This window comes from Eschscholzia californica, unplaced genomic scaffold (genome assembly GCF_041429995.1).
Source record: "Eschscholzia californica isolate CP2 unplaced genomic scaffold, dmEscCali1.0.p SCAF_1, whole genome shotgun sequence".
In the NCBI taxonomy this organism is placed as follows: Eukaryota; Viridiplantae; Streptophyta; class Magnoliopsida; order Ranunculales; family Papaveraceae; genus Eschscholzia; species Eschscholzia californica.
Genome location: NW_028238198.1, coordinates 9,636,208 through 9,660,648, shown reverse-complemented (window position 1 = coordinate 9,660,648; position 24,441 = coordinate 9,636,208). Strand labels below are relative to the sequence as shown.

General features: G+C 35.5%; 1 protein-coding gene across 9 annotated transcripts; it reads right to left on the bottom strand.

Moving 5' to 3' along the window:
• Positions 1-1,175: 1,175 nt before the first annotated feature.
• On the bottom strand, positions 1,176-19,637 carry LOC147563943 (MAP3K epsilon protein kinase 1-like). 9 transcript variants are annotated; one of them, XM_086642172.1, is made up of 25 exons: positions 19,274-19,462; positions 19,009-19,143; positions 17,681-17,701; positions 15,891-15,964; positions 15,694-15,784; positions 15,532-15,615; positions 14,026-14,127; positions 12,474-12,605; positions 11,637-11,708; positions 11,030-11,136; positions 9,491-9,605; positions 9,165-9,342; positions 8,935-9,065; positions 8,182-8,511; positions 8,039-8,083; positions 7,133-7,312; positions 6,952-7,035; positions 6,686-6,777; positions 6,504-6,587; positions 5,231-6,000; positions 4,496-4,881; positions 4,265-4,399; positions 3,363-3,769; positions 2,495-2,609; positions 1,176-1,573 (listed from the first exon to the last, which is right to left on the bottom strand). In XM_086642172.1, the coding sequence occupies exons 1-25, from the start codon at positions 19,331-19,333 to the stop codon at positions 1,397-1,399; spliced, it is 4,107 nt and encodes a 1,368-aa protein (XP_086498298.1). In that variant the 5' UTR covers positions 19,334-19,462; the 3' UTR covers positions 1,176-1,396. The 9 variants fall into 9 exon arrangements, with proteins under 9 accessions (XP_086498298.1, XP_086498283.1, XP_086498339.1 ...); XM_086642157.1 differs by having other exon boundaries at positions 8,935-9,342; positions 19,274-19,570; XM_086642213.1 differs by lacking the exon at positions 17,681-17,701 and having other exon boundaries at positions 18,989-19,143; positions 19,274-19,528.
• Positions 19,638-24,441: the final 4,804 nt, after the last annotated feature.

Genomic DNA, 24,441 nt, shown 5'->3' with positions numbered 1-24,441 from the left:
ATTTCAAATTTAACCGAAAAACAGACCATTTAACAACTATTATATTAATTAGATTTCAGATATGGATTATCATCCAACTAAATCATAATAGTTATTGTTAATAAGATAATTAAGGCCACTGCTTTGAGAAACAAAAAAGAAAGGAAATGAAAAGTTTGATGATCTTTTGTTTCCTCCAAACAACCCCACCAGCAACTCCAGCGCTACTATCACCTATTTTGGCTCACTCTCTCTGCACCTACAAAGGAGAGGGCCTTTGCCAAAACAGGAACGCCAGCACTACTGTAACCCCCTATTTCGTATCTCTCTCCACTCTACTGTTCCGACAAAGGAGAGGGCCTTCGCCAAAACCCTAGCGTGGATCTGGGGGTTCCAGATCCAGGCAAAGCAACCTCCATGTGGATCTGGAACCCCCAGATCCAAACATCCTTCGTTTCAAAAACCAAACGAAAGAACCCTTCATCTGGTTTTCCAGACGAAGGGGTCTAGGAAAGGGGACCTCCCCTTCACTAGAACTTAGAGAGGTGAAGAGAGGAAAAGAGGGAGGGAGAGAGAGAGAGAGAGAGAGAGAGAGGGAGGGAGAGAGAGGGAGGGAGAGAGAGAGAGATGAAGATGAGAAAATCATTCTAGCGAGGGTTGCTGGTACGACAACCCTTTGCAGACAATGTCAGAGAAAGGTGCGCTTGGGGGAATTATTTTGTTTCTCCCCCTATAAAATTTTGTACCCCGAAATTTTATTGTTTTCTCAAAACATAAACCATAATTAATGTTTTTTTTTTTGCTTTTTTTTTTAGAATTCCACTACGATCTACGTTAGTCGTTACGAAGATGTGATAAGCACAATAACCGCCTATTTAAACCATGAAAAGAGGCCTAAAACCCAACATCATGAAAGAGGCCTAAAACCCAACATCATGAAAGAGGCCTAAAACACGACAAAATTAAGCGTAAAGTACATGGGATAAATCTTGATGGCCTAAAACACGACTCGTGAGCTTAAGAGGGGTGTCCAACCACTGCACCAAAGGCTGGTGGACATAATTAATGGTTATTGCTAAGTATTTTGGACTATAAAGCATTCACTATTTAACTAGACCCAAAAGTAAATAACTGCAGGACTAAGAGAAACTTTTCATTCATAAACTGAAAGTAGGAAAAAATTTCCAAAGAGAGAATGAAAACAATCCATAGGTATTGTCCATTATAAACTACTCATCCAGATTATAAGAAAAAAAAAAAAGATTTGCTCGACATATCTGCAGTGCCAAATTGGTTTTCACTATCCAAAAAGTAGACCACACGAAAAATGCAAAAAAGGAGGAAGAGAGGATAACACGATTATGTAACTTACTAACTGAATATACAAGGATGGCAAAGAAGATAAAAGGACCTGAATTTACAGAACGGTATTTATATGGAGAGCTTTAAGGAGTGCAGTAGCCATTTGTTTAACTAAGACTTGACCTCCATAGCTCTGCCCATCTCTGCGTTCTTCGATCAGATTCTGAAGCTTCTGAGGTAGATTATTCTCCACAATAAGTTGCTTTGGCCTTGGGTGGTGTTCATAAACAGCCTGTCATCATTACGTTTCTATAGTGAGCAAGCTTATAGCAAGGAAATCACAAGTTAAATGTATTGTGCTTGTGAATTGGATGCTGAAATAGGATCCAGAAACTGTGCATGTTTGTAAAACATCTTTTAATAATGTCTTCTGATTTCTAAATTAAGGATATTCCCTCAGCAAAAACGTACGGAATCAGTTTAGTAAAAGAATCTCGAGGGGTTTACTCTCATTCTCTAATCTCTATGCATTTAGTCCTGATATGTGGGTCCCTTGTAATACGGTTAGCTGGCGATATTCGGAGATACAACTTGAAATTTTAAAGGTCGGATTGGGATTGGGGATTTAGTAATAGCATGCAGTTTCTGTGGGGATCTTGAGATCTTCTACGCCCTTCAACTTTGGTTATGTAAATTAGTTGTACAGAGCGGTAGGCGTAAGCTGCGTAACCAAGTCCAAGTGAAGTTCCTATTCTAGTTAAATGGATCACTACTAAAGATGGCTTAGTTCAAACAGGTCATAAAAACATTAAATAAATCAAACAGTAAAGATGGATGAAAATCATGAAAAACTAATCACAAACATGAGAACGAACCTTCATATTGAGGTTCTATTAGGAAATATACTGGAACTAGGAAAAGTTTATTTATAAAAGATTATGAATATGAAGGATTCATGTAATGGCAAAATATAAGGAGTTGGGCACACAGATATAAGGAGTTGAGGAACTATAGTTTTGATGTACTTTTATCTATTGGGATGCTTTCCTGATGTGGAGTCACAGTTTATTTTTTTTTAGAGGGTGCCAAATTGATTTAGTTTTTCTTTCTTAATACTTTGCATTTCAACCACCTTAATATAATTTTGCCTTTTCTCAGAATAAATATAGCAGCAAAATATAATATGATGGCATTAAAACATCCAGTTACTAACCTTTATCAGTTTCAGGAGATTGAGGCGAGCTATAGCATCTTGATGATCCAGTCTTGCTATGAGCAGTGGTGTCAAACCATTGACAGCTAACGTTGTGTTTATCCGAGATGATTTTCTGCATCCATAGAGCACATCAGCAAATTCTAACTATCACTAATACAACAATTATGTTAAAGAACAAGATATCAACTTGCAAATCAAAGCGGAGAAAATCTCATCAGTTAGAACAAGGACAACTGAACTCTAAACAGCATATGATATGCGAGATATCTCCATATTAACAAACTAAAACATATTTCCCAAGGTGGAGTATTTCAAAAACTAAAAGAACCTTCTGTTAGTGATAAGTAAGATGACTTTTACAAGGAACTCGACTGACAAATTATGTTCAAAAGGCAAGCTTAAGTAGCTTAACCTGTCAAAATAACCACTATTTTAATCGACTTTTTTCTTTCTACTACTATCTTAACCACAAGAGGTAATTACAAATAATGGTCTTCTTCTTTGAATAAGAAAAGGTTATCGTAAACTATGTACATGGTATCCTTCCTGATAGAGCCCCTTTGGCCCCATAAGTCAACCGGCTGAGGAAGGCCTCCAAGCATGCGCAAGTGCCCCTACGGCCAGTTGTCATTCATGGGTTCCCTAAGCAGTTAAAGTCGTTTAGTTATTTTACATGTAATTGCAACTACTTAGGGAAGGCTTTATCATAACATCTTCACTGTTTAGGAGAAAATAAAGTATATATGCAAGTTAGAGTCATATTAAGAGTCCTCGAGATTTCAAGCTGCGCTTTAAGAGAACATGAGATACTTCACGCAGTTATGAGAAATAAATAGAAAAGAGAAAAATATGAGATGGCTATTACGTGATAATTTTCAAGAATGGCTCCAGTATGTGCACGAATTGTTGTTCTGGACAGCCTTGGAAGAACTTCACCAATCTGTGAACTGCTTCCTTTTTGAGTAATGCTTGTTCCACTTTCTTGTTATCATTGTCATGAGCCAAACAAACTGCAAGAGAATCTAATGCTGTTACTGCCCAAATCTCATTGTCCAATAAGCTCAAGTATACATCCAATCCACCATGGGCCCTTAATTGTTCTCTAGAATTACGGGATGCATGAGCCATATCACATAGTAGAGGCAGTGCATATTGTTTTAAGACTGAATCTGACATGACGAAGTGCATCAAGTGGGGAATAATTCCATTCTCAGCAGCTTGTTCCTGCCTCCTTTTATTAATCTTACAGAGATTGAACAGTGCATTGAGAACCTTCAGCAAAGGAACTTCGTCAGAAACATATAAAAATGGGTTCTATGCAAACTAACAGTGTCAACCACCAAATTGGAAGTTCTAGAATAAAATAAACGCCAGAAAAAAAATTTAAACTCGTCACTAAGATGCCAAGAATTCATGATATTCAATTGGAAAATTGTAGACCTAGTTAAAGAGCCACGAATTCTTGCGACTTATCTACAATAAACATTTACGACCAGTCGCACAAATTACAATAATTCTTTTTTACTTCTACAGCTAAGAGAATAACTCCAATGGAGATTAGATATGTTCAGTATCAGCAACTGTCAACGTATATTGGCTATATAATCAACCATTCTACTCTGTTTTTTGCAGGGGGCTGATTGTACTTTGTTGGCTTCAGAACTAAGCTCTCATGGTTTTTGGAAATGAACTACTACTGAAGGTTCAGAATTGATAGTCTCTAACATACACCCAAACATAAGAAGAATGCAAATTAAGATAACTTACTTCTGTATGTATTTGAGATATAAGAGGTCCTTCCTTGAGTTCAAGATTTGGGATCAAGTGTTTAATTGCATCTGCTCGCTGTAGATTCTCTAAACAGTTTGGGTCGGTTGATAAGTGATTAATGCACTTCAAAAGCTACGAAAAGACGGGAGCATCAACATACCACAAAGCACCATCAGAGCTAGAAAAAGAGAAGGAAACGAGTTCGTACATAATTGAATTTATGCTAACCTTTAAGAGAATAGGTGGCTCCACCCTATTGAACATCTGAAAAAGGCGAGTAAGCAAACTCTGTGTGCTCATATATGATTTTACAGTCGTGTCTGCTTTTGCAAACTCAAGCAAAAGGTCTGCCACCTTTTCAAGATATTCCCTAGATATGTCAGCATTCAATGATGATACCATATGGGAAAGTAACCCAGATGATGTTGTACTTCCTGGTCTAGCATTTAAAACACCTGAACCAGAGAGTACACCAGATGCTGTCTGAGATGCAACACCCGACGTTGAAGCAGCTCCTTCATTAGATAACACGGCTTCAGGTTTCTTAGTGACAGATTTTTGTGAAACTCTTGGAGTAGAACCATATCCATTTTCTCTACCAAGTCCCGAAACCTCTGTAGTACATGAGAGGCTGTCAACATTCTATTATATTATATTATATTATATTATATATTTAAATATGAAGTCGATGTAAGAGTTCCAGCCAGGTTTTAGACGGATGAGAAACATCTATAGAGCTTCTTGAGGCACCCCCAGTTTCACAAATTATATGAGAAACTACGTTTTGGAGGGAGGTGTTCTTCTTCTCAATTTAGTTAGAGATATGTTATAAAGTTGGCATATGGTTCAAGTTCAATCTCGGTTAGTTGATAATGTAAGCTATGATAAAGAAAGCATGCCAATACAGATCTAAGGATAACATATTAGCTACACTTCAGGAAACAAGAAAACAAACGGAAGTACCTGCAAACTCTGCCATCAAGAAATCTAGTTCACCATTTGATTTTCTTTCTGTAGATGCATGTAACAGAGGTAGTATATTCTCGTGCCTCTCAAATCCAGATAATTGACGAACATACTCAAGCTGACCAGAGAAGCGTCTAGAAGGAGGTTCTTTATCCAACAAGCTAAGAAGAGGCCGAACGTTCTGTTGTTTAAGAGCTTCAATTTCTGAATGAGAAAGATCAGATTTTCTGAACCCCAAGTGTTCCTTGTCCTTAGAATTACCTGGAGCTTCTCTAGTCATTGCAACATTTTCAATAAATTCTGCTTCACGTAACTTAGAAGCCCCTGAAGTGTCCAACACAGCATGGCGTGACTGCGGTTTTTCATGATCTCCAGGGGAGTACCTAAAGTCTGCTTGGTTAACATCTGGCCTTTGGGAGTGGGAAGCTGAAAGACGGGAGGGTTCTAATGGTCCAAGTTGATCAAGAACTCCATACTTAACCTTATTTACATCAACTTGGTCAGAGACAGGACTCTGTTCCAAAATAGGATGACCATAATCTAGTAACCCAGATCGTGGTCGTGGAGCAGAAACATCTCCTAGAACAGATCCAGCCATATTACATATTGAGGCTAGTCGAGTTGCTTCATTCAAGCTGTGAAGGGTGTTTATGAGCCTAATAAGTATTCCATTTTTTGCAGCTATGCGACAGAAATCATTTCTGGGTGTTGAACCGTGGAGCTTAAACACTTGCCACATTCCATCTACAGCAAGATGAACCATTTCTCTGCAAATGTAGAACTCATTAATTAATACGCTTGGGGTAATATGGAGTCAAGCATATAATAGAGTGTTATTTCAATATGCAGCAGATAAACAAATAAGTAACATTAGTTTCGCTCCAGGGAGAGGAAGGACTCCCTTAAGGGCATAAGCAGAATCCATTGGTTTGTGTTATTGTTGTACGAGTATAAATGCACCCAAACCTTGATTTGGACCTATCAATTTGTCAAATATCAAAATGACCAAATACCCTACCATCCAGTACACTACACAAGAATTCCATACAGGAGCAGAGACCATATACTGTCAATCAGGCTATATCTGAAGTCTGAACCAAGGGGATCTCTTCTGTACTTTTTTCTTTCCTAGCCTTTTCATCCTTTTGGGAGGTCCAAAAATCTATGTAGTTTCCGATCACTCTTGATAGGTGGGTCAAAGCTCAGAAATAGCCTAGCCGAGTATCTATAAATTAAAGTCTCGCAAACATCTTATAAGTTCAGTGTAAACCTGTATTTGGCATAATCAGCCTCAAGAAAACCCACCAAAACAGGAATCCCACGGCAGGCAATGAACATTTGCAGTGTCAAGGAGCTGCAGCGCAGAAGATACCAATTAACACAGGTTTAATTTTTACCAAAAATAGATCCATGAAAATCTACTTTAATGAAGAATGTTAACGACTTCTAAACCTGGACTGACAAAGCTGCTGCAAGAAATAAGCTGATTGCATTCGAACTTCTCGAGGACGATCAGGTACAGCAAAGTTCATCACAACAGGTATCTACCATAGAATAAGAAATGACCATATCAGTTAATTACTAAACCAGATATCTTTTGCCAGAACCCTTCTGTCCAACATATGGATGCTATTTTCTACAGTAACAACGGTACTGATACAGTTCCAAATCCCTAAATGTGGATTTTCTTAAGCATACTACAAAATGGAAGTACCTACCAAGCCAACAAGGCAGGCATTTTCTTGGAAGTCAGTATTGTCCTTTATTATCTCATTTATAATATGAAGAACAGAACATATAACCTGCAGTTTTGGAAGAGGTACAAGAAAACATCAGATACTTAAAATCGTTTATTGCGACAATAGTAATTCCAAATAATGAACTAAAAATTTTATATACATGATTTTTAGGAACTTCAAGTAGCTCCATTAGAGGAAGCAAGCCATGCTGGGTAATAAAAACAAGCTTCTGCTCTGGGCGCTCATGAAAGAAAGCAACAAGTTTCTGGCAAGCAGAAACAATCACATCCTCTGGTTCGTCTGGCTTCAGTGATCCAACTAATCTGCTAAACTCAACAGCCTACAAAAGAATAAAAAAAGGTAAAAGCCGTGTAAGTTTCTACTTAATGGTTGCCTCTTCATTTTTTCCGTTTCTTTCATTCTTTGTTTTCTATAAGGTTTCTTATCAGAATATGAATTAACCAAAAGACACGAATGGAACAGAGTATGATGACGTAGATCCACAATGAGGTTCGTTATGAAATGAAACATGGAATGGAGCCGCTACGAAAACATTCCTGGAGTTAGAAAGGCTTTTTATTGCTGGATCTCCTGCTTGATTATTAAATAGTTTTACAAACTATACTTAAATCATGGTGTTGACACATGCTGGTACCATGTTTTTACTGTCACTTGATGGTTACTTTGGGCTGGATGAGTTCCCTATAAGCATAAGGAAGTTCGGTGAATTACAGAGGTCTCTCGCGATGGTTATCAAATTATTTTAAAACCATTAACATGCAGAAACAATGTTTTTGTTGGGAATGTTTAGTTACTTCGGTTCTGGAAAGGTATCTTTCAGAATTATTGAGATCGCTCACTAGGGCCACCATGCTTTAAAGAGGGATTACATTTACGGTGCAATAATAATTTATAGGGTCACTCTTCACTAGGTTTGTAAGCATTGTGGAATCTTGTGCAGTGGCAAAAGTATTACTTGTCAAACCAATAACACATCTACAGTGCTGAGAAAGAAAACCAATATAACAGAGCGCAAATTGTGTGAATTGCGAACGACAACAATCACCTGTAGGGGGAAAAGATTTCCTCCGGGAATTTTTTCATCAATTACCTGTTAGTCAAGAAACAAAACACATATTATCAGTTCCCGTTTAATCAGTAAAGGAAATGATTACTCAATAAAAACATTTATAATAATTTAAGCGTTACCAAGGTATTTATATCATTTGCATCCTTCGTGAGAACGCCCATCATGAGGCGCAACAAGTCTCCACCACTAGTGCGCCCGTTTTCATTCTCTGCTCTCCTCTGAGCCATTGTAGCATTGAGCTTTGAAGCTAAGTCGCTTTTTCCTACCTCATTTGGAATTGAATTGTTTTTGTTTATGCGTACTGAGGAAGCAGATGATGATGCTTCTGCTGGTTGCTCTTCTTGGTTCCTATCCAATGGAGGAAACAAGTCCTCCAGAGAAGCATCTCTTGGTGTGTCACTAAATCGACTGAGCTCATGCCTTCCTAACACATCAGATGCGACGGCATCCTTCAAAAAAATGTTCAAATACTCAATTTATTAGGAGGTACTAGGAAGCAAAATATAAACGCACAGATCCATATTAAGTGCATTTAGATGAAAGTTAAGTTATGGATCCTCACGCACTCTTAATTATGAATAATTGGATTAAATTGAAAGAGAGAAAAGGATGTACAAAAACCCCTAGGGGTTAAAACAACGAGGAATTAACAAAAGAAAATGAATGTAGTTATACCCATTAAAGTGAATGTGAGTATTGGCCCGACAAGGCAAAAGAATTACTAAAAAAGAGTACCATGCTACATAGATTAGAAAAGGTACAACCAGAGGTTTGGAACAAAGGATCATAATTATTCAAAGCTGGAAATCGGCTGCATGTGTTGAAAAATGTGTGGATAATTTTATAAACAATCGTGAATAATGAAATCTTACCTTTTTCGAACTAATTTCTTGGATATGTGGTCCAGATTCGGATAAATTATTCTCATTACAAGTAGAACTTCTACTTCCTTCACTTTCTTCAGCTATAACACCCTTCCTTCTTGACTTAGAAGAGTTGACCTCTGCGTTAACAACACTTTCGTCTTGACCACAATTATTTACTAACTCACCTGAACCGGCTAAACTAGAACCATCCACATCCTTCAAAGACAACAGCCTACCAGAACTCGTTTCTGTAGACAACTTTTTGTGGAGAGCTACAGTAGGATCTTGATTCAGTATGCCATGTTTTGGGTTCTCTGCATCTTCATGAACAAAATGATCTTCTGATTCTTTGTCATTGTCAGAACTGCGAGCATTAGCAGCTTGTGGTGATAACATATATTTTTCAGTGTCCTCCTGAAGTATGAATGATGAAGCAAGATTAATGTGAGACATAGGATGTATAATTTTTTTTTATCTGGAAGATAGGTATTGAAATAAGTATAAACAGCAGTGCAGTGCGATGAAATAGAAATCAAAAATTGAACTAGGTTTAAGTTCTTACTACTTCAAAATCAGAGGCATCTCTCAATGCTTTCTCGCCAGAAGGGCTCCCGGCGCTGCTGTGATCAACTTCATTTGAAATCTCTGTAGCCACTGAAGCATCCTTTTCTATATTTCTATGATAGCACAAAAGAACAGAGAGCACCAATAGAAAGCAATCAAAAGGAGCTTAAGGAACAGCGACTTTCTACCAGGCTGAGCCAGAGGTGGTGAGACCATAACATTGTGATGAGTGTGGAATACAAGAAATTGGGGCCGAATGCCCATCAAGTTCTTTTTAGTTAAAAAGACAAGTCATAGTTTGTTTGGTTAAAACCCAAACATTTGTAATTTATTTGGTTAAAAATCCAAATACTTATATTTTGTTTTGTTAAAATCCAAATGCAATGCAACCAATGCTAATATTTTTTTTTTAAACCAATTGTAACCCTTTTGCAAACTAGATGTGACCCTTTTGCAATCAGTTGCAACTTTTTTGCAATCAGTTGCAAATTACGAAATACCTAACGAGCTGAAGATTAGAAAAAGTTGAGTGATCCTTTTTTACCAAAGTAGAACAGTTTATATGTAGTTTTGACCAAATTCCTCAATGGAATATGCAATTTGATCATTAGTTGATACTAGGTCTCGTTGTTTATTTAACACCCGTTAAACAGAGAAATAGTTCGTGATCAGATTTTGGTTAATAACGAAAATAAACATGGACTTACGTGAGTGGTGGAAATATTAGCCAAATGATAGAAATATTGCCTCATTTTGGTGAGGATGGTCTAGTAATTAGTAAAGAAGAAGATCATCCTTCTAAAAGAATGAACTTCGTATAACTTTACACAGACCCCACATACAAGAGTAAATAGATGGGAAAATGCTACAGGTACAGCTAAATTGTGTAGAACGGGTTAGCTATATTGAAGTGGAGAGAGTTAGGCGAGTATGGTTGACGACTGCATTTTAAAAGAAGTAGCATTGCACAATTTGGTAATACAACTAACACTTTCTCATTGTGATATGCATGGTTTTTTCGTATTATGAAAACTAAGGGTATCATCCTGTAAAATGTGAAAACGCACACTGAGATCTGCTCTCAAGAATTTACTAGTGGGTGTTGTCAAATACACCACAAAACAAAGGGGTATCTTACAAAAGATGGAATAAATCAAATAATGAGTGCACACAACAAACAAAAGTTAATGCCATATCTTTGCCTTAGAAAGAGAAACATAAGAATCTTGAACATGGATAAGGAACAAGGTTTTCAATGAAGTGATGTTATGAGGCAGTAGGGTAACACAACGCTATTACCAGTTTAGCTAAACGGATTTGGAAAACTTAGGTGTCATTGAAGGTAAAAAATTTAAATCCTAATCTTCAAAAGGGAGAGGATTGAGTTTGATAGCATTAAAGCGGCTACTTTTACCGTATTATACTCCCTTGTTTTTTTTGAAAATATATCATACTCTCTTATTAAGAAGAAAAGATACGGTAATTTGCATCAAGTAACACCTTTGGAAAAAATAAACTAAATCTGAAATATGCACACCTCACAACTCTGCTATTACGTCGAAGTGAGGATTGCAATGCTCGCCTTGAGTTTTGTATCCAAGGATGACGAACTAGTGTTTTTGCATCTGGTCTCTGCCTGGCGTCCTGAATTAAACATCCCACTGTCAGGGATTGATGTTTGTGATAAGTTTGAAATATGGGCACAAAGTCAAGGGCTTACTTACGGAAAAATGATATACAAGCTACAAAACATCCTACTAAAACTCAGCCTTCAATCATCTCTATGAGCCCTATAGAGAACTATAATATAGTGTATAAAATGCATTTTTTTAGACCTCAAGCCATCATAATATCTTTACAGTGGGCTTTCGGGCCCATATCTACGAGATATAATCATATGGTTCGTATCTACGAGATATTTGTGAAATGTAAATCAAACAAAATTAGTTCCCTATTGTAACTATGTAATTTTTTTATCACTTAATATCTCACTAGGTCATACGCAAAAGTTGTCCATGCCTTCGGCAAAATTTGCTGTATGTGGGAAAGAAAAAGATTTGAACATTTTTACATTAAATGAAACCGTAACATAAGCAACCCTAGGAAAACGCCCATGATTTATATTTAGCCAGTTGGTTGTTTACCTTCTTAAAGCACTGACGCAGGAAATCTGAAATATCTGGAGACAAGCTATCGGGTATTGGAGGCTGTTCATCCTGGAAAAGAAAAAGGCAATTGATAACTTAAACTATATTGAATCAAATGTAAAATGATTGAGATTTAGGAACACATGATACTTTTTTGAGAGGAAAAAAATGTTAGTTCAAAACCAAATGTATTGGCTGCCAGCATAACATGATGAGATTTAAGAACTTCAGATAGTTCCTTCAAGTAAAGGTCTAACACATGATACTTTTTTGAGAGGAAAAAATTGTTCGTTCAAAACAAATTGTATTGGCTGCCGGCATTAACTATACATAGTAGTTCATAAACTGATAAACTTACAAAGATAACCAATAATCGCTTTAATAGCAGAACTTTGCCAATCTTGCACAAGACAAGTTCTTTAGTTTATTTGTTGCCAAAGCAATAAAATGAAGAGACGGGGAGTGATATGTAGATCGTTGGCATATGGAGATAATAATTAAGAGGACAAAAGGATTCTTGAACTGTTTGAGGTCGACTAACAAAAGCACGAACCGAACTCCTTAACTACTATTTTAAGATAATCTCAGCTATTTTTGTGGCTATCTACTAGGGTCATGAAGGTTCCCTGTGTGTTGGTCAATTTATGTCCTACAGCTACATCAGATCCAAAAGCAACTGCAGGCTCCGGGAAATAATAAATGGTAAAACAAAGAAGTTTGCAAATAGGTACAAGATACTTTCACCTTAGTTATTCAAAATAGTGGTCAATTTAATATAGGCAAAGATGAACTATTCCTCCTATGATGATATAAATATAAAAATTGGGTAGAAACCTGAACAATCCGAAACAGTGCTGGCATAGGCTGAAGATCATAATATGGGGGAACACATGTTAGAAGTTCAATCACTGTGCATCCAACACTCCAGATATCTGATGCAGCACAAACACCTGACATTTCAATCACCTACACCAAATACAGCAGTTTATATATTTGGCTCGCGACTTACCTAACCATGCAGTTGACAATAACAATGCATAGGAACCACACCCACTCTTAAAAGGACAAGCTTCTCATTCTTCCACTATTCCATATGGCATTACGAGTAATAGAGTGTATTTTTGTGTTATCATTGAAATGTAGGGTACTGAACCATGGTTGAAATATAATTGCTTCAAAAACAATAAATGGTGGTCAATCCAAAGAAAATCATTTTGAAAAAAAGATCCCAAACATGAAATGATGAAAAAAGATATCCTTATAAGGTGTGATAAGATAAATGGGTGTTTTCTGCAGGGAACCCGTAACATAAATTTGGAACTAATTTTTTTTTTTTTTGAAACTTTGAATTTGGAACTAATTTGAACTCATAATCCCACAATCTGACCATCCAAATTATCAAAAATCTCTCTTATTCTCTCTATAACTGCTTACCCTAATTTCTCATGTTTCTATAGACTATATGACTACTTTTCTCGTGAATCCTAATAAATCTGCAACTCTAATGCGCTCCTACGAAAAACTTCAGTTCCACAATTGTTACATTCTATAACTCCTAATATATTCATTCAAAGTTTCAAAAAATAAATTGTTACATTGAAAACGCTCCATAAAAAATCTGTCGACGAAATATTTTTCAACAAAATATTTCTCAAAGACTCTTCAAGCAACAAAAGCAAGTTATTTATAAATAAGAACATATGTATTTCTCGAAGTGAACAACCAAAGCTTGAGCCATGCTATAAAGAACCAATTGAATCGATAGATATAGATTAAATGAATAGGGATTTGTGCATTTCTATGCCTCGTTTAGATAAAACTACTAATAAGTTGAATTAATAGGAATTAGTTTGTAATTTTTCTTGGAAAAGTAAGTAATTATAGCTGCAGGGAACAGAAAAGACCCTCTTCTCTCCCCACGGAACAAAGAAAACCATATTAGCTTTTTTTTGAACAATTTGAATTAATATTAAGAGAATAGAAGTGTACAACAATATTAGCTTATGAAGTTGACCTCCAGCATTAGTCCTAGGTTAAGCAAAATGAGGGAAACCATCCATGCTTAAAAGATGACTGGAAGTTAAAAAAGTGCCGTAGAGTCGAGAAAATGTCAGACAGATGGTCAGTGTTTTTATCAAAACCATTTCCATCAATCCCTCAATCTGGAATATGGCTCATATATTATTGAGTATACAAGGGGTGAAAGAGTAAATCTCTGAGGTTCTAAACATTGGTAGTAGATGCCAGCTGTCAAAACTACATACATCAAGCAAGTTTTATTTGGAGAAGAGGGAAAAATGTAATATTCATAAATCATAATATGCATTGGCATTACCAGTTATGGCGCAATACCGAAATATAGCAAAGTTAATACTTCGAAATGTACCTCAGGGGCCATCCAGTATGGTGTTCCAACAACAGAATGTGTATTAACATCTGCCTCAGTTAGTTTTGTTGCAACCCCAAAATCAGCAAGTTTGACAAGACCCTGAAATTAAACGTTAGCAAATTTGAGTTGCTGAGTGATAATTTAATTTTATCAAAAATTATTTTTCTAGCAGGATTCAGGAATACAAAGCATCAACTACAGCAAGAAAAACAATAAGACTGCAACCTAGATTTCTAACTTGAACAGGTTAGGTACACCTGATAGACTAATCAATTAGCAAACATGATAAAAGAAGAAATTCCGACCTAAAGCAAAAACAAAAACTTGTATACGGTAAGAAGTACAAGCACATTGTATAGAGAGCTTTTAATTTACTAGTTCCCCAGTCATCATTTTCCGAATTTTAGTTGTTGAACCCCCAGCTGCTATCATCATATGGGCAAAGAAACAGGGCAGACTTTGAAGATCGTAATCCCCAAACTAATGTAGAGTCATTTCATAATTGAAAATGAAGTCCTCCCTCATATGGACCAAACATGAGCAAACAAATGACTGGAAAAATGGGAAATCCCTCATAGTTGTAAGTATGGCACATTGGGTTCTTATTTTTGATATCTATGCCTTGATTGCCTTCGTATCATGCGTGGAATAAAATGTTCAAGCGGTCAACTTATAACTATAGCCGGATTAATTGCCAAAAGATGGCGCTTACGTTAGACATTTTTATTCAAAAAAAATGAGCACCTTTTGTGGTCAACTCTTCTCTGGCCCGCATCAGAGAAATTGTTGCTATAAAGAAAAACCACCTCAAGGAACGTGAAAACGAACCAGGAAAAGTACACATCCCATCTTGCAATACTGAAATTTGTTCCCTTATTTTTCTGAACGATTTGATTAAATAAAAGAAGAAAGAGGATTTAATTTACAAAGAGCTGGAGCTATATTTTGAAACTTAGACCTAAAGCTATATGGCTTTACGAAAAGAGATTGGGCATGGCCATAAAGAAAACCATCGGAAGGGACATGAGCAATAACTAACGTGAAAACCAACCAAGAAAAATACATATCCTATCGTGCAATAGTGAAGTGTGTTGCCTAGAAGAGAACTTTCAGGAATATTATCAGTTTTAAAACCAAAAGGAATAAAGAATACTTTTACTGGCATATTTCAGTGATTGGGGGGGCGTAAAGGGAGGACACGTATCTGGACATTGCCTAATGAGTAATGATCAAAAGAAGTAAACTAAATAGATGTTAATAACTCAATTAACAAAATCAGAAAGAGAACTTTCAGGAATATTATCAGTTTTAAAACCAAAAGGAATAAAGAATACTTTTTACTGGCATATTTCAGTGATTGGGGAGGGGTAAAGGGAGGACACATATCTGGACATTGCCTAATGAGTAATGATCAAAAGAAGTAAACTAAATAGATGTTAATAACTCAATTAACAAAAACAGAAAGACATTTAGCGAAGTTGGTATCTCAGTCACAATGAGTACCTCTTTAGTTATCAATATATTTGCACCCTTGATATCCCGATGAATAACACCTTGTTCATGCAGATAAGCCAAGCCTTCCAACACCTACTCATGGAGCACGAATATTAAGAACACATAGGAATATTGGAGATACTCAATTCAGCTTGTACCTCGTATGCGAACCTGAGCAATATAAAAAGCCACCAATGATTCTGGGAATGGCCCAAATTTGTTTGGCTTGATAATGTTTGCAAGTGAGCCGTTTTCCACATACCTAGATGAAAAATCTCACACCATGATTATATATTTCATTCAAACAAATACTGCCAAAACTCTTAAAATATCTTAAGTTCATGTCATAAAAAACAAAGTTTACTTACTCCAGAATGATGTGCAGGTGAGATTTTGTCTTTAATGATCCAAGATACTTCACAATATTTTTGTGATTTAAGTTCTGCGGAAAACAATTAGATTGTGAGTGTGATGAGCACCAGTATAGTAGTTTGCTTCTGTCATCCTAAATAACCTATCAGAATTCAAAAGTATGATATCTAGAAGTGTACCACTAGACAACATCAACTCGACCATTTCAAGGTCCTAAAGGATCATGTCACATAGTAAAACTAACCAATAACCTTACATTCGGTGGTCCTTCTTCTAGCCCTCCTTAAGACTTCTAATCTATGAAATAATAGACGAAGGGGCAGGTAATCTTATCGAAAGAAAACCTTGGGATGTTATGCTAAACGGTTTGCCGTTCATCTGCGTCTCATTTATAAACAAGAAAAATTTATTTCTTCTCATGGTCTTCAACCACGAGCTATGTCAGGGCACAACGTGGGGCAGAGCACAGCAAACTAGCAAAGGAGTCTAAAACTACGAGGATGGCCATTTAGTTTAAATTTAATATAAAAACTACAGTATATATCTACAAAAAATATCATTATATATATATACACTCACATACATATACGTGTGTGAGTTCTATTTTTACTTCTTTATAATAGTATTTTGGTGTGTAAATGACTTATTGTTTTATTAGTACTATTTATATAATTCTAAAGTTAATATATTTGGTGTATTAATATTTTCAGCTTTTAATATATTATTATGTTATATTTTCATGATTTGTCTAATTTTACTATATATTGTGATATTACTTTATTAGGACTTCTAACATTTATTTACATTGAAAGCTACATGGTGTGACTCAATCTAATAATTGTTAATTTATTAGTTAGCAATAATGTTTTAGACTTGGCCCATAACGTTAAAGCCAAAACATAGACAAACACAATTAAAGACAATCTCATTTCATTGAGTCAAATTAATCCAGGAGTACAATAAAACAATCTAGCAAGGAGATATAATAGTTGTAATAACATGATCAAATACATAGAAAAGCATGATTAGAAAATTAGGAAAAAAGCCTCCAAAAAGAATAGCGATATGAACAGTCCTACAAGTGTGTTTGTTTTTTCTCTTGGCCCAAAGTATAGTAGCATAAGAATCGCCACTTGGTATTATCAAAATCCACCCTCTCCCTTAACCTAAATATAAGAATTTATATTAACTTTCGTCTGAACAGTTTTAGTAGTGAGTCTTCTCGAGTCTTCCATATCTATCTCAAGTAAATCAGATGAAGAGTAACATGTGTTTTTTAATGATTCTCTATTTCGCAGTTTGTTGCTTCTATGTTTCCTCTCTATTTCCTCTCTTGAGTCTGTCTTGACTCTTCTCCTCTCCTTTGTTTCTGTCTTGTTGTTTCTTTTCGTCAATTCAAGAAACAGTAATGATGAGATGAACAGTGATCAAGAGAAGAATAGAGAAAGAAGGAAATATTCTACTGCTTGAGAGATGATTTGAATATCCTTTAGTATACCACTCGTTGTCTCCTACCTTCCAATCTCCTTGTTTGATTGGTCATGCTATTTTGTCTATATTCCAGTTATTAGATAGTGTATGGTTTTCTAAATCTTCAAGTCTTTTCAAACTAAATTCTGCCAAAGAAAAACTGAAAAATAGTAATTGAGAACCCACAAAACCGCCAAATTTCCAAATGGCCTAATTTGCCACTTTATTCTATATTTATCGATGTACACATGGCCTTTGTTATTGTATACTGAAATAGTCACAAGCATAACAATTAAAATAGTAAAGGAAATAAAACCTTTAATAGATCGATCTCTTGCTGAGGTACACAAGATGCATCCACCAAATGAAGAGTGTTGCACAACGCGAGTAGTAGATGCATCCATCAATAGAATAGAATTGTAAAAACACAAGTGGTAGATGGTTAGAATTTAGACACATTTATACAATCGTGACAAACTAGTATTCTCTAGTTTAGAAAAAAGTGCTCTATTTAACATAATTTAGTGTAATTTACAGCAACAGAACAATACAGATATATCAGTTAACCAAGCAAACCCCATTTATCTAACTGCTTTTTATTTCAAACTTCCTACACGAACTACACAAACTCTTCTGGTAAAGTTAATACAATTACTATATATAAGGAACATATTCTATTTGTTTGGTAAGAAACCACTTGAATATGGTTTACACTATATGGTTTAGCATCGTAGAAATATCTTTCCTAGAAAAATAATGGAGAAAGCAGTACCAGATAATCTACTCTCCCCTCGCTTACCGCATACCTAATTCCCCTTACCCTTTTTGGGAGGGTTTGCGAATCAATACTCCAAATTCGCCGTAACGGGATTGTTAGTCTTAATTAACCAAATCCTTTGTAAAAATATTTAAGTTTGACTAGTTGGATAATTAATTACAATATTTTTTTTAATTGAGTTGTTAAGATTTTAAGTTGTACGAGGATAGAATGTCTGAGAGTAGATATATCTATTCATATATGCATTATAAAGAGTATACATTAAAATAGTCCAAAACCTACCGCAATTGAAAAGAGCGTACCGAAAAGGTATACTCGAAACTCACATGGTAGTGAATCGCGTACTGGTACCCGTACCACGTACCGGAGCGATCCACGTACCAGGTAAAGTTAATAGATTAAGGAACATCATTGCATGATTTAAACAAATGCAGTTAAGGTCCTAAATCTAAGACGGTGGATATCAAAAAATGTAACGTTACATGAGCCAACATGATTGAGAGGAAATAATGTTGGACAAATAGTCAAGTACACAAAGAGTTCATAAAATAACTAGAAATAGAAGATTCAAGGGAGAATATGTAACGAATGCCTCTACAAAATTAGGATATCTAGGTAACGAAGTAAGCGAAATCTAAGTAAGAAGAATGTTCAGTACGAAGAGCCTAACTTTCTAAGGGAGAGAAGACTTCAAGTGACATTTCGTAGGAACCAATGTGACATTGAGCTTTAACTAATGCACTAAAATTAAGTTGTGAAATGACAAATTCTCCTCAAATTGGAACCTAAAACTTAATACAATGACTGTAAATTGCTAGTTTAAACTAAATTTGAACAGATAATCACGTCATTAAAAGAAATCAAACCATGATAGTATTGAGATCCTCTTGAGCTATATTCTCCAAAGAAACTTGCTTAATAGCAACAAAATCTCCATTTTCCAAATCCAATCCCTTGTAAACTCGGCCGTATGCACCTTTTCCGATCTCATCTCCAAGCATCTACAAAAAAAAAACCAACACAACCTCAATTTCAAATTCTGACATAAATTAATAAACCTATAGATAGAGAAGGATTAGGGCAGCAAAAAAGAACGAAGAACACGAAGGAGAAAAGGGAGATCGATGTTACATATTTGTTATCGAGAGTCTTGGATTTGTGAAAATGCGAAGTTCCTGCTTGACGAGACATCTTTAGCTGCTCTTTCGTGAAGAGAATCGCAGAAACCCTAGAATTGTTGATCCATAAATCGAAACCAGGGTTATGCCGGGAATGGCCGGGATTTGGAAACCGGCAACAATTTGTACAGCTGTAAATCAAAGAAGATGACTTATCAGTTTTCAGTAATGTCGAAATAACATTAACAACCAACAAAATCTCCGTTATAAATGGTGATTGATATATGGAGAGCTATTTCTGATAAATGGGAGTTATTTCGAATCTAGCCAGTATTATAGTCACTTTACTTTTTCTCTGCCTCCCGTATTTTGACTACAAGCTAATTTAGCCCCCCTTCACCAACAAAATCGTTTAGATAATTTTTCACTTTCCAGTTTTAGCCTTTTATTTATTTTTTCCTTGTTAACTTTATTACAAAGGATAATAGGAGAGAGAAAATAAAAGGGGATCCGACGAGTAGCCTAAGAAAATTGTTCATGTTTAACGATGGTTGTTAGCTTTTTTCTCTTTATTTTTCTATCTTATTTATGCACCTGCATCTTCATCTACCTCAACCAACATCTTATTTTTCGGGCCACAATTTTCATCCACTTCCAACACCATCTCCATCTAGAAACATAGTATTTTTCTGAAATCAGAAAAGAGTTTGAAATTATATGAGGGGTGATGAACCTAAAACTAAAGTGGTTTTTGAAACCCTTAGAAATCTTGAAACGAGTAGGTTTTGAAATCTTTTTGCTCCAGACCTAGAAGAGTTTCAATGTTATTTGATTTCAACCTCAAAGAAAAAAAAGTACGAAGAGAACGTTTTGGACCGCCAGAAATTACCATATTGAACTTAAACAAATAATAAAGTTAGGATTGCCGGTTGCAAACCTCAGTTTTTAGATGTTACCCATATACGGATGGAGAACCTTATTATGTACACCAAATTCTATGGGAACATTGACTTCTTAGAAATCTTTTAGGATGAAAAATTAATGAAGGGAAACTGCTTGAAAGATTTCATTCCATTTTCGGTTTCCACCATATTTGGTGGCGATTCCCTTTATTTTAGGCAGTACTATGTGGTTACGTGCAGTTTCTGATCTGTTTTTAGCATTTGTCTTGTCGTTCACCGGAGAAGGATCCTTCCACCGGATTTTCTTTGGTTTTAGTTTGTTTTTTTTTTACTTTTAGATCAATAATAAGAAAATTCTATAGTAGTCGGAGAGGAAGAAACAAGGGAGATGAAGACTTCATTAACAACAATTCCATTGTTGGGTGGTTTTGTCACGGCACAAAGATGGTTTGGGTGAAGGTTCGAAGACGGTTTTGATGAGACTTTCTCACTCTAAAAACGGATTTAGAGACGGTTCTGAAGGTTTCATAGTCGATCTTTTCATGGTTGTGATTCGTGGAGAGGAGAAGATGGACTTCGGATGTGGTTCGTACATGAAAGTGATTATTGGGTTAGTACAGTACTGAGTCAACCTCGACCGTGTCAACCATGGAAAACTCACATAGTTGAGTTGCAATTGTTAATGACATAGCTAGGGCCATCATTTCAGTGCCTTATATCACCATTCAAAGTGCATAATTCACCACCACAGTTTACATCCCATCAATTCAAGTTATTTCTTTTTAAGCTCAACAAATTTAAGCTGGTGAAGAAAATTCAATCAGCTTGGGCCACCATTTTAGTACCAATAAAAATCCCCCAAATTGGTACTAGAATGACAAAATTAATCAATTAACAAACCCTAATTTCTACCGAGAGAATAACTCAATGAAAAAATTCAGAGTGAAATAGCCACGTAATTGAGAAACGAAGAAGGGAAGAAATAGCTACGAAGAAGAACTCAACTGATGCCATTGCCATAAAAAACTATAAGGTCTAATTTTAGAGAGAGAAAGTGATTTCTCTGTTTATAGAGAAAGAAAGTCAATGAAATGCTAATTAATGCATGGAATCAAACCTCATCATCTTGACTAAGGTTGTTCATCAGTGGGAAAGGATCAATTTTGAGGAAGCAAAGTTTAGATCTCAGAAAAAAATGAGATTTAGAAGGAGAAGTTATTAATGGTGAATTATGAAGGTAGAGAATTTTTGTTGGTTTTAGGGTAAAATTGTCCAAAATATTTTAGAACTGTTATATTTAACATTTTTTCGGAAAAGGGAGTCCAAAACGCAACTGTGATAAAATGGAGTCCAAACGACAAGTCAATTATAGGAAAGGGGGTCCAAATAGCAAATATCTCCCAGACAAATCGGCAACATTAAGGTTTAAAGTTACATGATGCAATTGGGGTTCGAATTTCTTGTTTCTTAAATCTATCCTGCAACTAATTTGATTGCTGCGATAAAATCGATGCTTCAATCTATCTCAAAAATCGACCAGATCTGTTCCCGCCTCTAGAATTTCTCTATAATTACTAGTCATGTTCTTCGCATGCTTCAATCTCGTGTGCGTTCGAATCCAACTTCTATTTCTTCACCAAATCATAGATTTCCCAATTGATGCACACTCCTATTTGTTGTTGTGTCAGAATCTAGTTGTATTGAAGTCCATAAAATTCCACTATAGGTTTTAAGAACTATGGTTATAGGAAGAACAAAATCAACCTCTTGAGCTTCAAATTTTAGATTTGGCGTTCTCCTAGGAAATCTAGAGAAATTTGGTGAAAGGGAGTTAGTTTAAAGAGAGAGATAATCTAAAAGTTAAAGAGGGACCGAGAGATAGTTTGAAAGTGAAAGTGATGGAGACCATCTTCCTATTGGGCCTCACGGCCATGGTGATAGTGGGCCTCACGGTCAAGAAGCTACATTAGCGTAGTTTCTATAATTAAGTATTTAGGGTTTCCATAATTATGAGTCTTAGCAATCAAGGAAAGTATTATTAGTAGTTATCTTATTTCCTTATTTGAGTCTATCTAGGAAAGTACAATCTCTATATAAGAGAAGTCTAGTCTGTCTTTGTTAACCAGATCAGAGAATATTATCAACCAAGTTTATTATTAATCAAGCTTATAGTTTATCGTTATTTAAAATCAGTTTTATTTCATTAGTTTAGTTTATTAACAATGGTGGATTCCATTACTTTTACGCTTCCGCAACAATCTACATCAGCTGGTATTCAGAGCTTTAAGAATCTGGGAACAGATAATTTTTTTTTAAATACTTCTCATCTTGAATGTTGGAATAATCTTCCGCGTTTAGGTTGGGATCCTTTAAGAGATGCACAACAACTCTATGTTGATCGAAAAGATCAAAACAAAATTAATGTCGATTCCAAAATTCCTATGTTTGATTATCAATATCATATAGATTTTTAGATTCAACAGATGGAAGATTGGTTTATAAACCAAGAGGTTCGTGATGAAGATAAGGTTTTTATTCTTGAACAACACTTGTCTACAAGAGTGTATGAAAAATACAACGAGATGCAATGGAGACTCGTTAATGAAGGAAAATCGTTCATAGATGATTGGAATAAAGTGAAAAGCATTTTTCGATATGCTTTTCTCCCTTTACATGAATACTTATCTTTTATAGAATCTCAAATCCAATCGAACAAATTATTATCCGAAATTCCTTCGACTACCATGGTCAATATTATTGAAGGAGAGGTTTTTGATAAAAAAAATCCTAGTTTTTCAATAATGGAGGAAGAAAATTTCGATGAGACAGATCAAGAAGAAGAAATTCAACTGACTAACACAAGCTCGAATAAGTTGTTTGATCCATATATGATTTCGGGAGACGAATTAGTTGTCTCGAATCATAAAATACTTTCTCCTCCATTGATTTCTTCCTGGCTTTCAACTTCAAAGAATCATACAAACCAATCTTCATGGCCATCCATTGTTTTTCCAAGAACAAGACAGGTTGTATATGTGACCTCTTTCGTCAAACTAAAAGACGACGGGCGATGTCGCAATTTACTAGACGTATCTACGTTAGTATTGCTTTTGCGAGTATCTTGGCAATATATGTTTCACATTATAATTGGTGATATTGTCAATATTTTTCTTCTTCGGATTTTCGGCAATTTTCGTGAAAAGTGGGAACTAAGGATTGCCTTCAAACTCGTCGCCGAAGTTACCTTCAACATCGCTGATATATATCCTCATTACTTGGACGATCCGCTTTATGACAACACCAACTTGGGGGCAAGTTGTTCCGCAGCGGGGGAGTATGATGGAGACCATCTTCCTATTGGGCCTCACGGCCATGGTGATAGTGGGCCTCGCGGTCAAGAAGCTACATTAGCGTAGTTTCTATAATTAAGTATTTAGGGTTTCCATAATTATGAGTCTTAGCAATCAAGGAAAGTATTATTAGTAGTTATCTTATTTCCTTATTTGAGTCTATCTAGGAAAGTACAATCTCTATATAAGAGAAGTCTAGTCTGTCTTTGTTAACCAGATCAGAGAATATTATCAACCAAGTTTATTATTAATCAAGCTTATAGTTTATCGTTATTTAAAATCAGTTTTATTTCATTAGTTTAGTTTATTAACAATGGTGGATTCCATTACTTTTACGCTTCCGCAACAATCTACATCAGAAAGAGTAAGAAAGAGAGAGATAGGGAAGAGAGAGAACGCAACTATTCGGGAGAAGGTTAAGAAAATGGTTTTCACATGTGGGAAGTTGGAAAATATTTTAGTAGATTTTCTTACTTTTTTCCCATGAGAAAGTCGTTTTTGCACTATTTTGGTTAAACAAACAGCAGAGAATGGGTTTTCTTGCGGAAATGACTTTCTCAGCTATATTTTCACACGTATCAAACGGATCCTTATGTAACTCTCATGTAGTTTTCAGAGGAATAACAATTATCATTCATGTAACTTTGTGATTGTATTACTTATGAATGAAATATGGTTTCGCTTGGTTAAAAAAAAGTTATATCCTTTTTGGCCCCCTACTTTGTGATCAGTTTTTTTTCTGACCCCCTATTTTTTATAAATTCAAATTTAGCCCCATATTTTCAAGTAAACGCCATAACTACCCTTCCTAATTTCAAGATAAAATATTAAAAAAAAGAGATATCTCCACCTCACTTATTTTCAAGTAAATGCCATAATTACACAAAAAAATTTCTCTTTTTTCTTAATATTTTTTGATATTTTTTTGA

Excerpts from the sequence above, each read along its gene's own strand:
- LOC147563943 (XM_086642157.1), bottom strand. The coding sequence starts at position 19,333 with ATGTCTCGTCAAGCAGGAACTTCGCATTTTCACAAATCCAAGACTCTC. Across the intron at positions 4,882-5,230 it reads CTTGATGGCAGAGTTTGCAG|AGGTTTCGGGACTTGGTAGA; the intron begins GTACTTCCGTTT and ends CATGTACTACAG. Across the intron at positions 2,610-3,362 it reads CCATTCTTGAAAATTATCAC|AAAATCATCTCGGATAAACA; the intron begins GTAATAGCCATC and ends CTATGGATGCAG.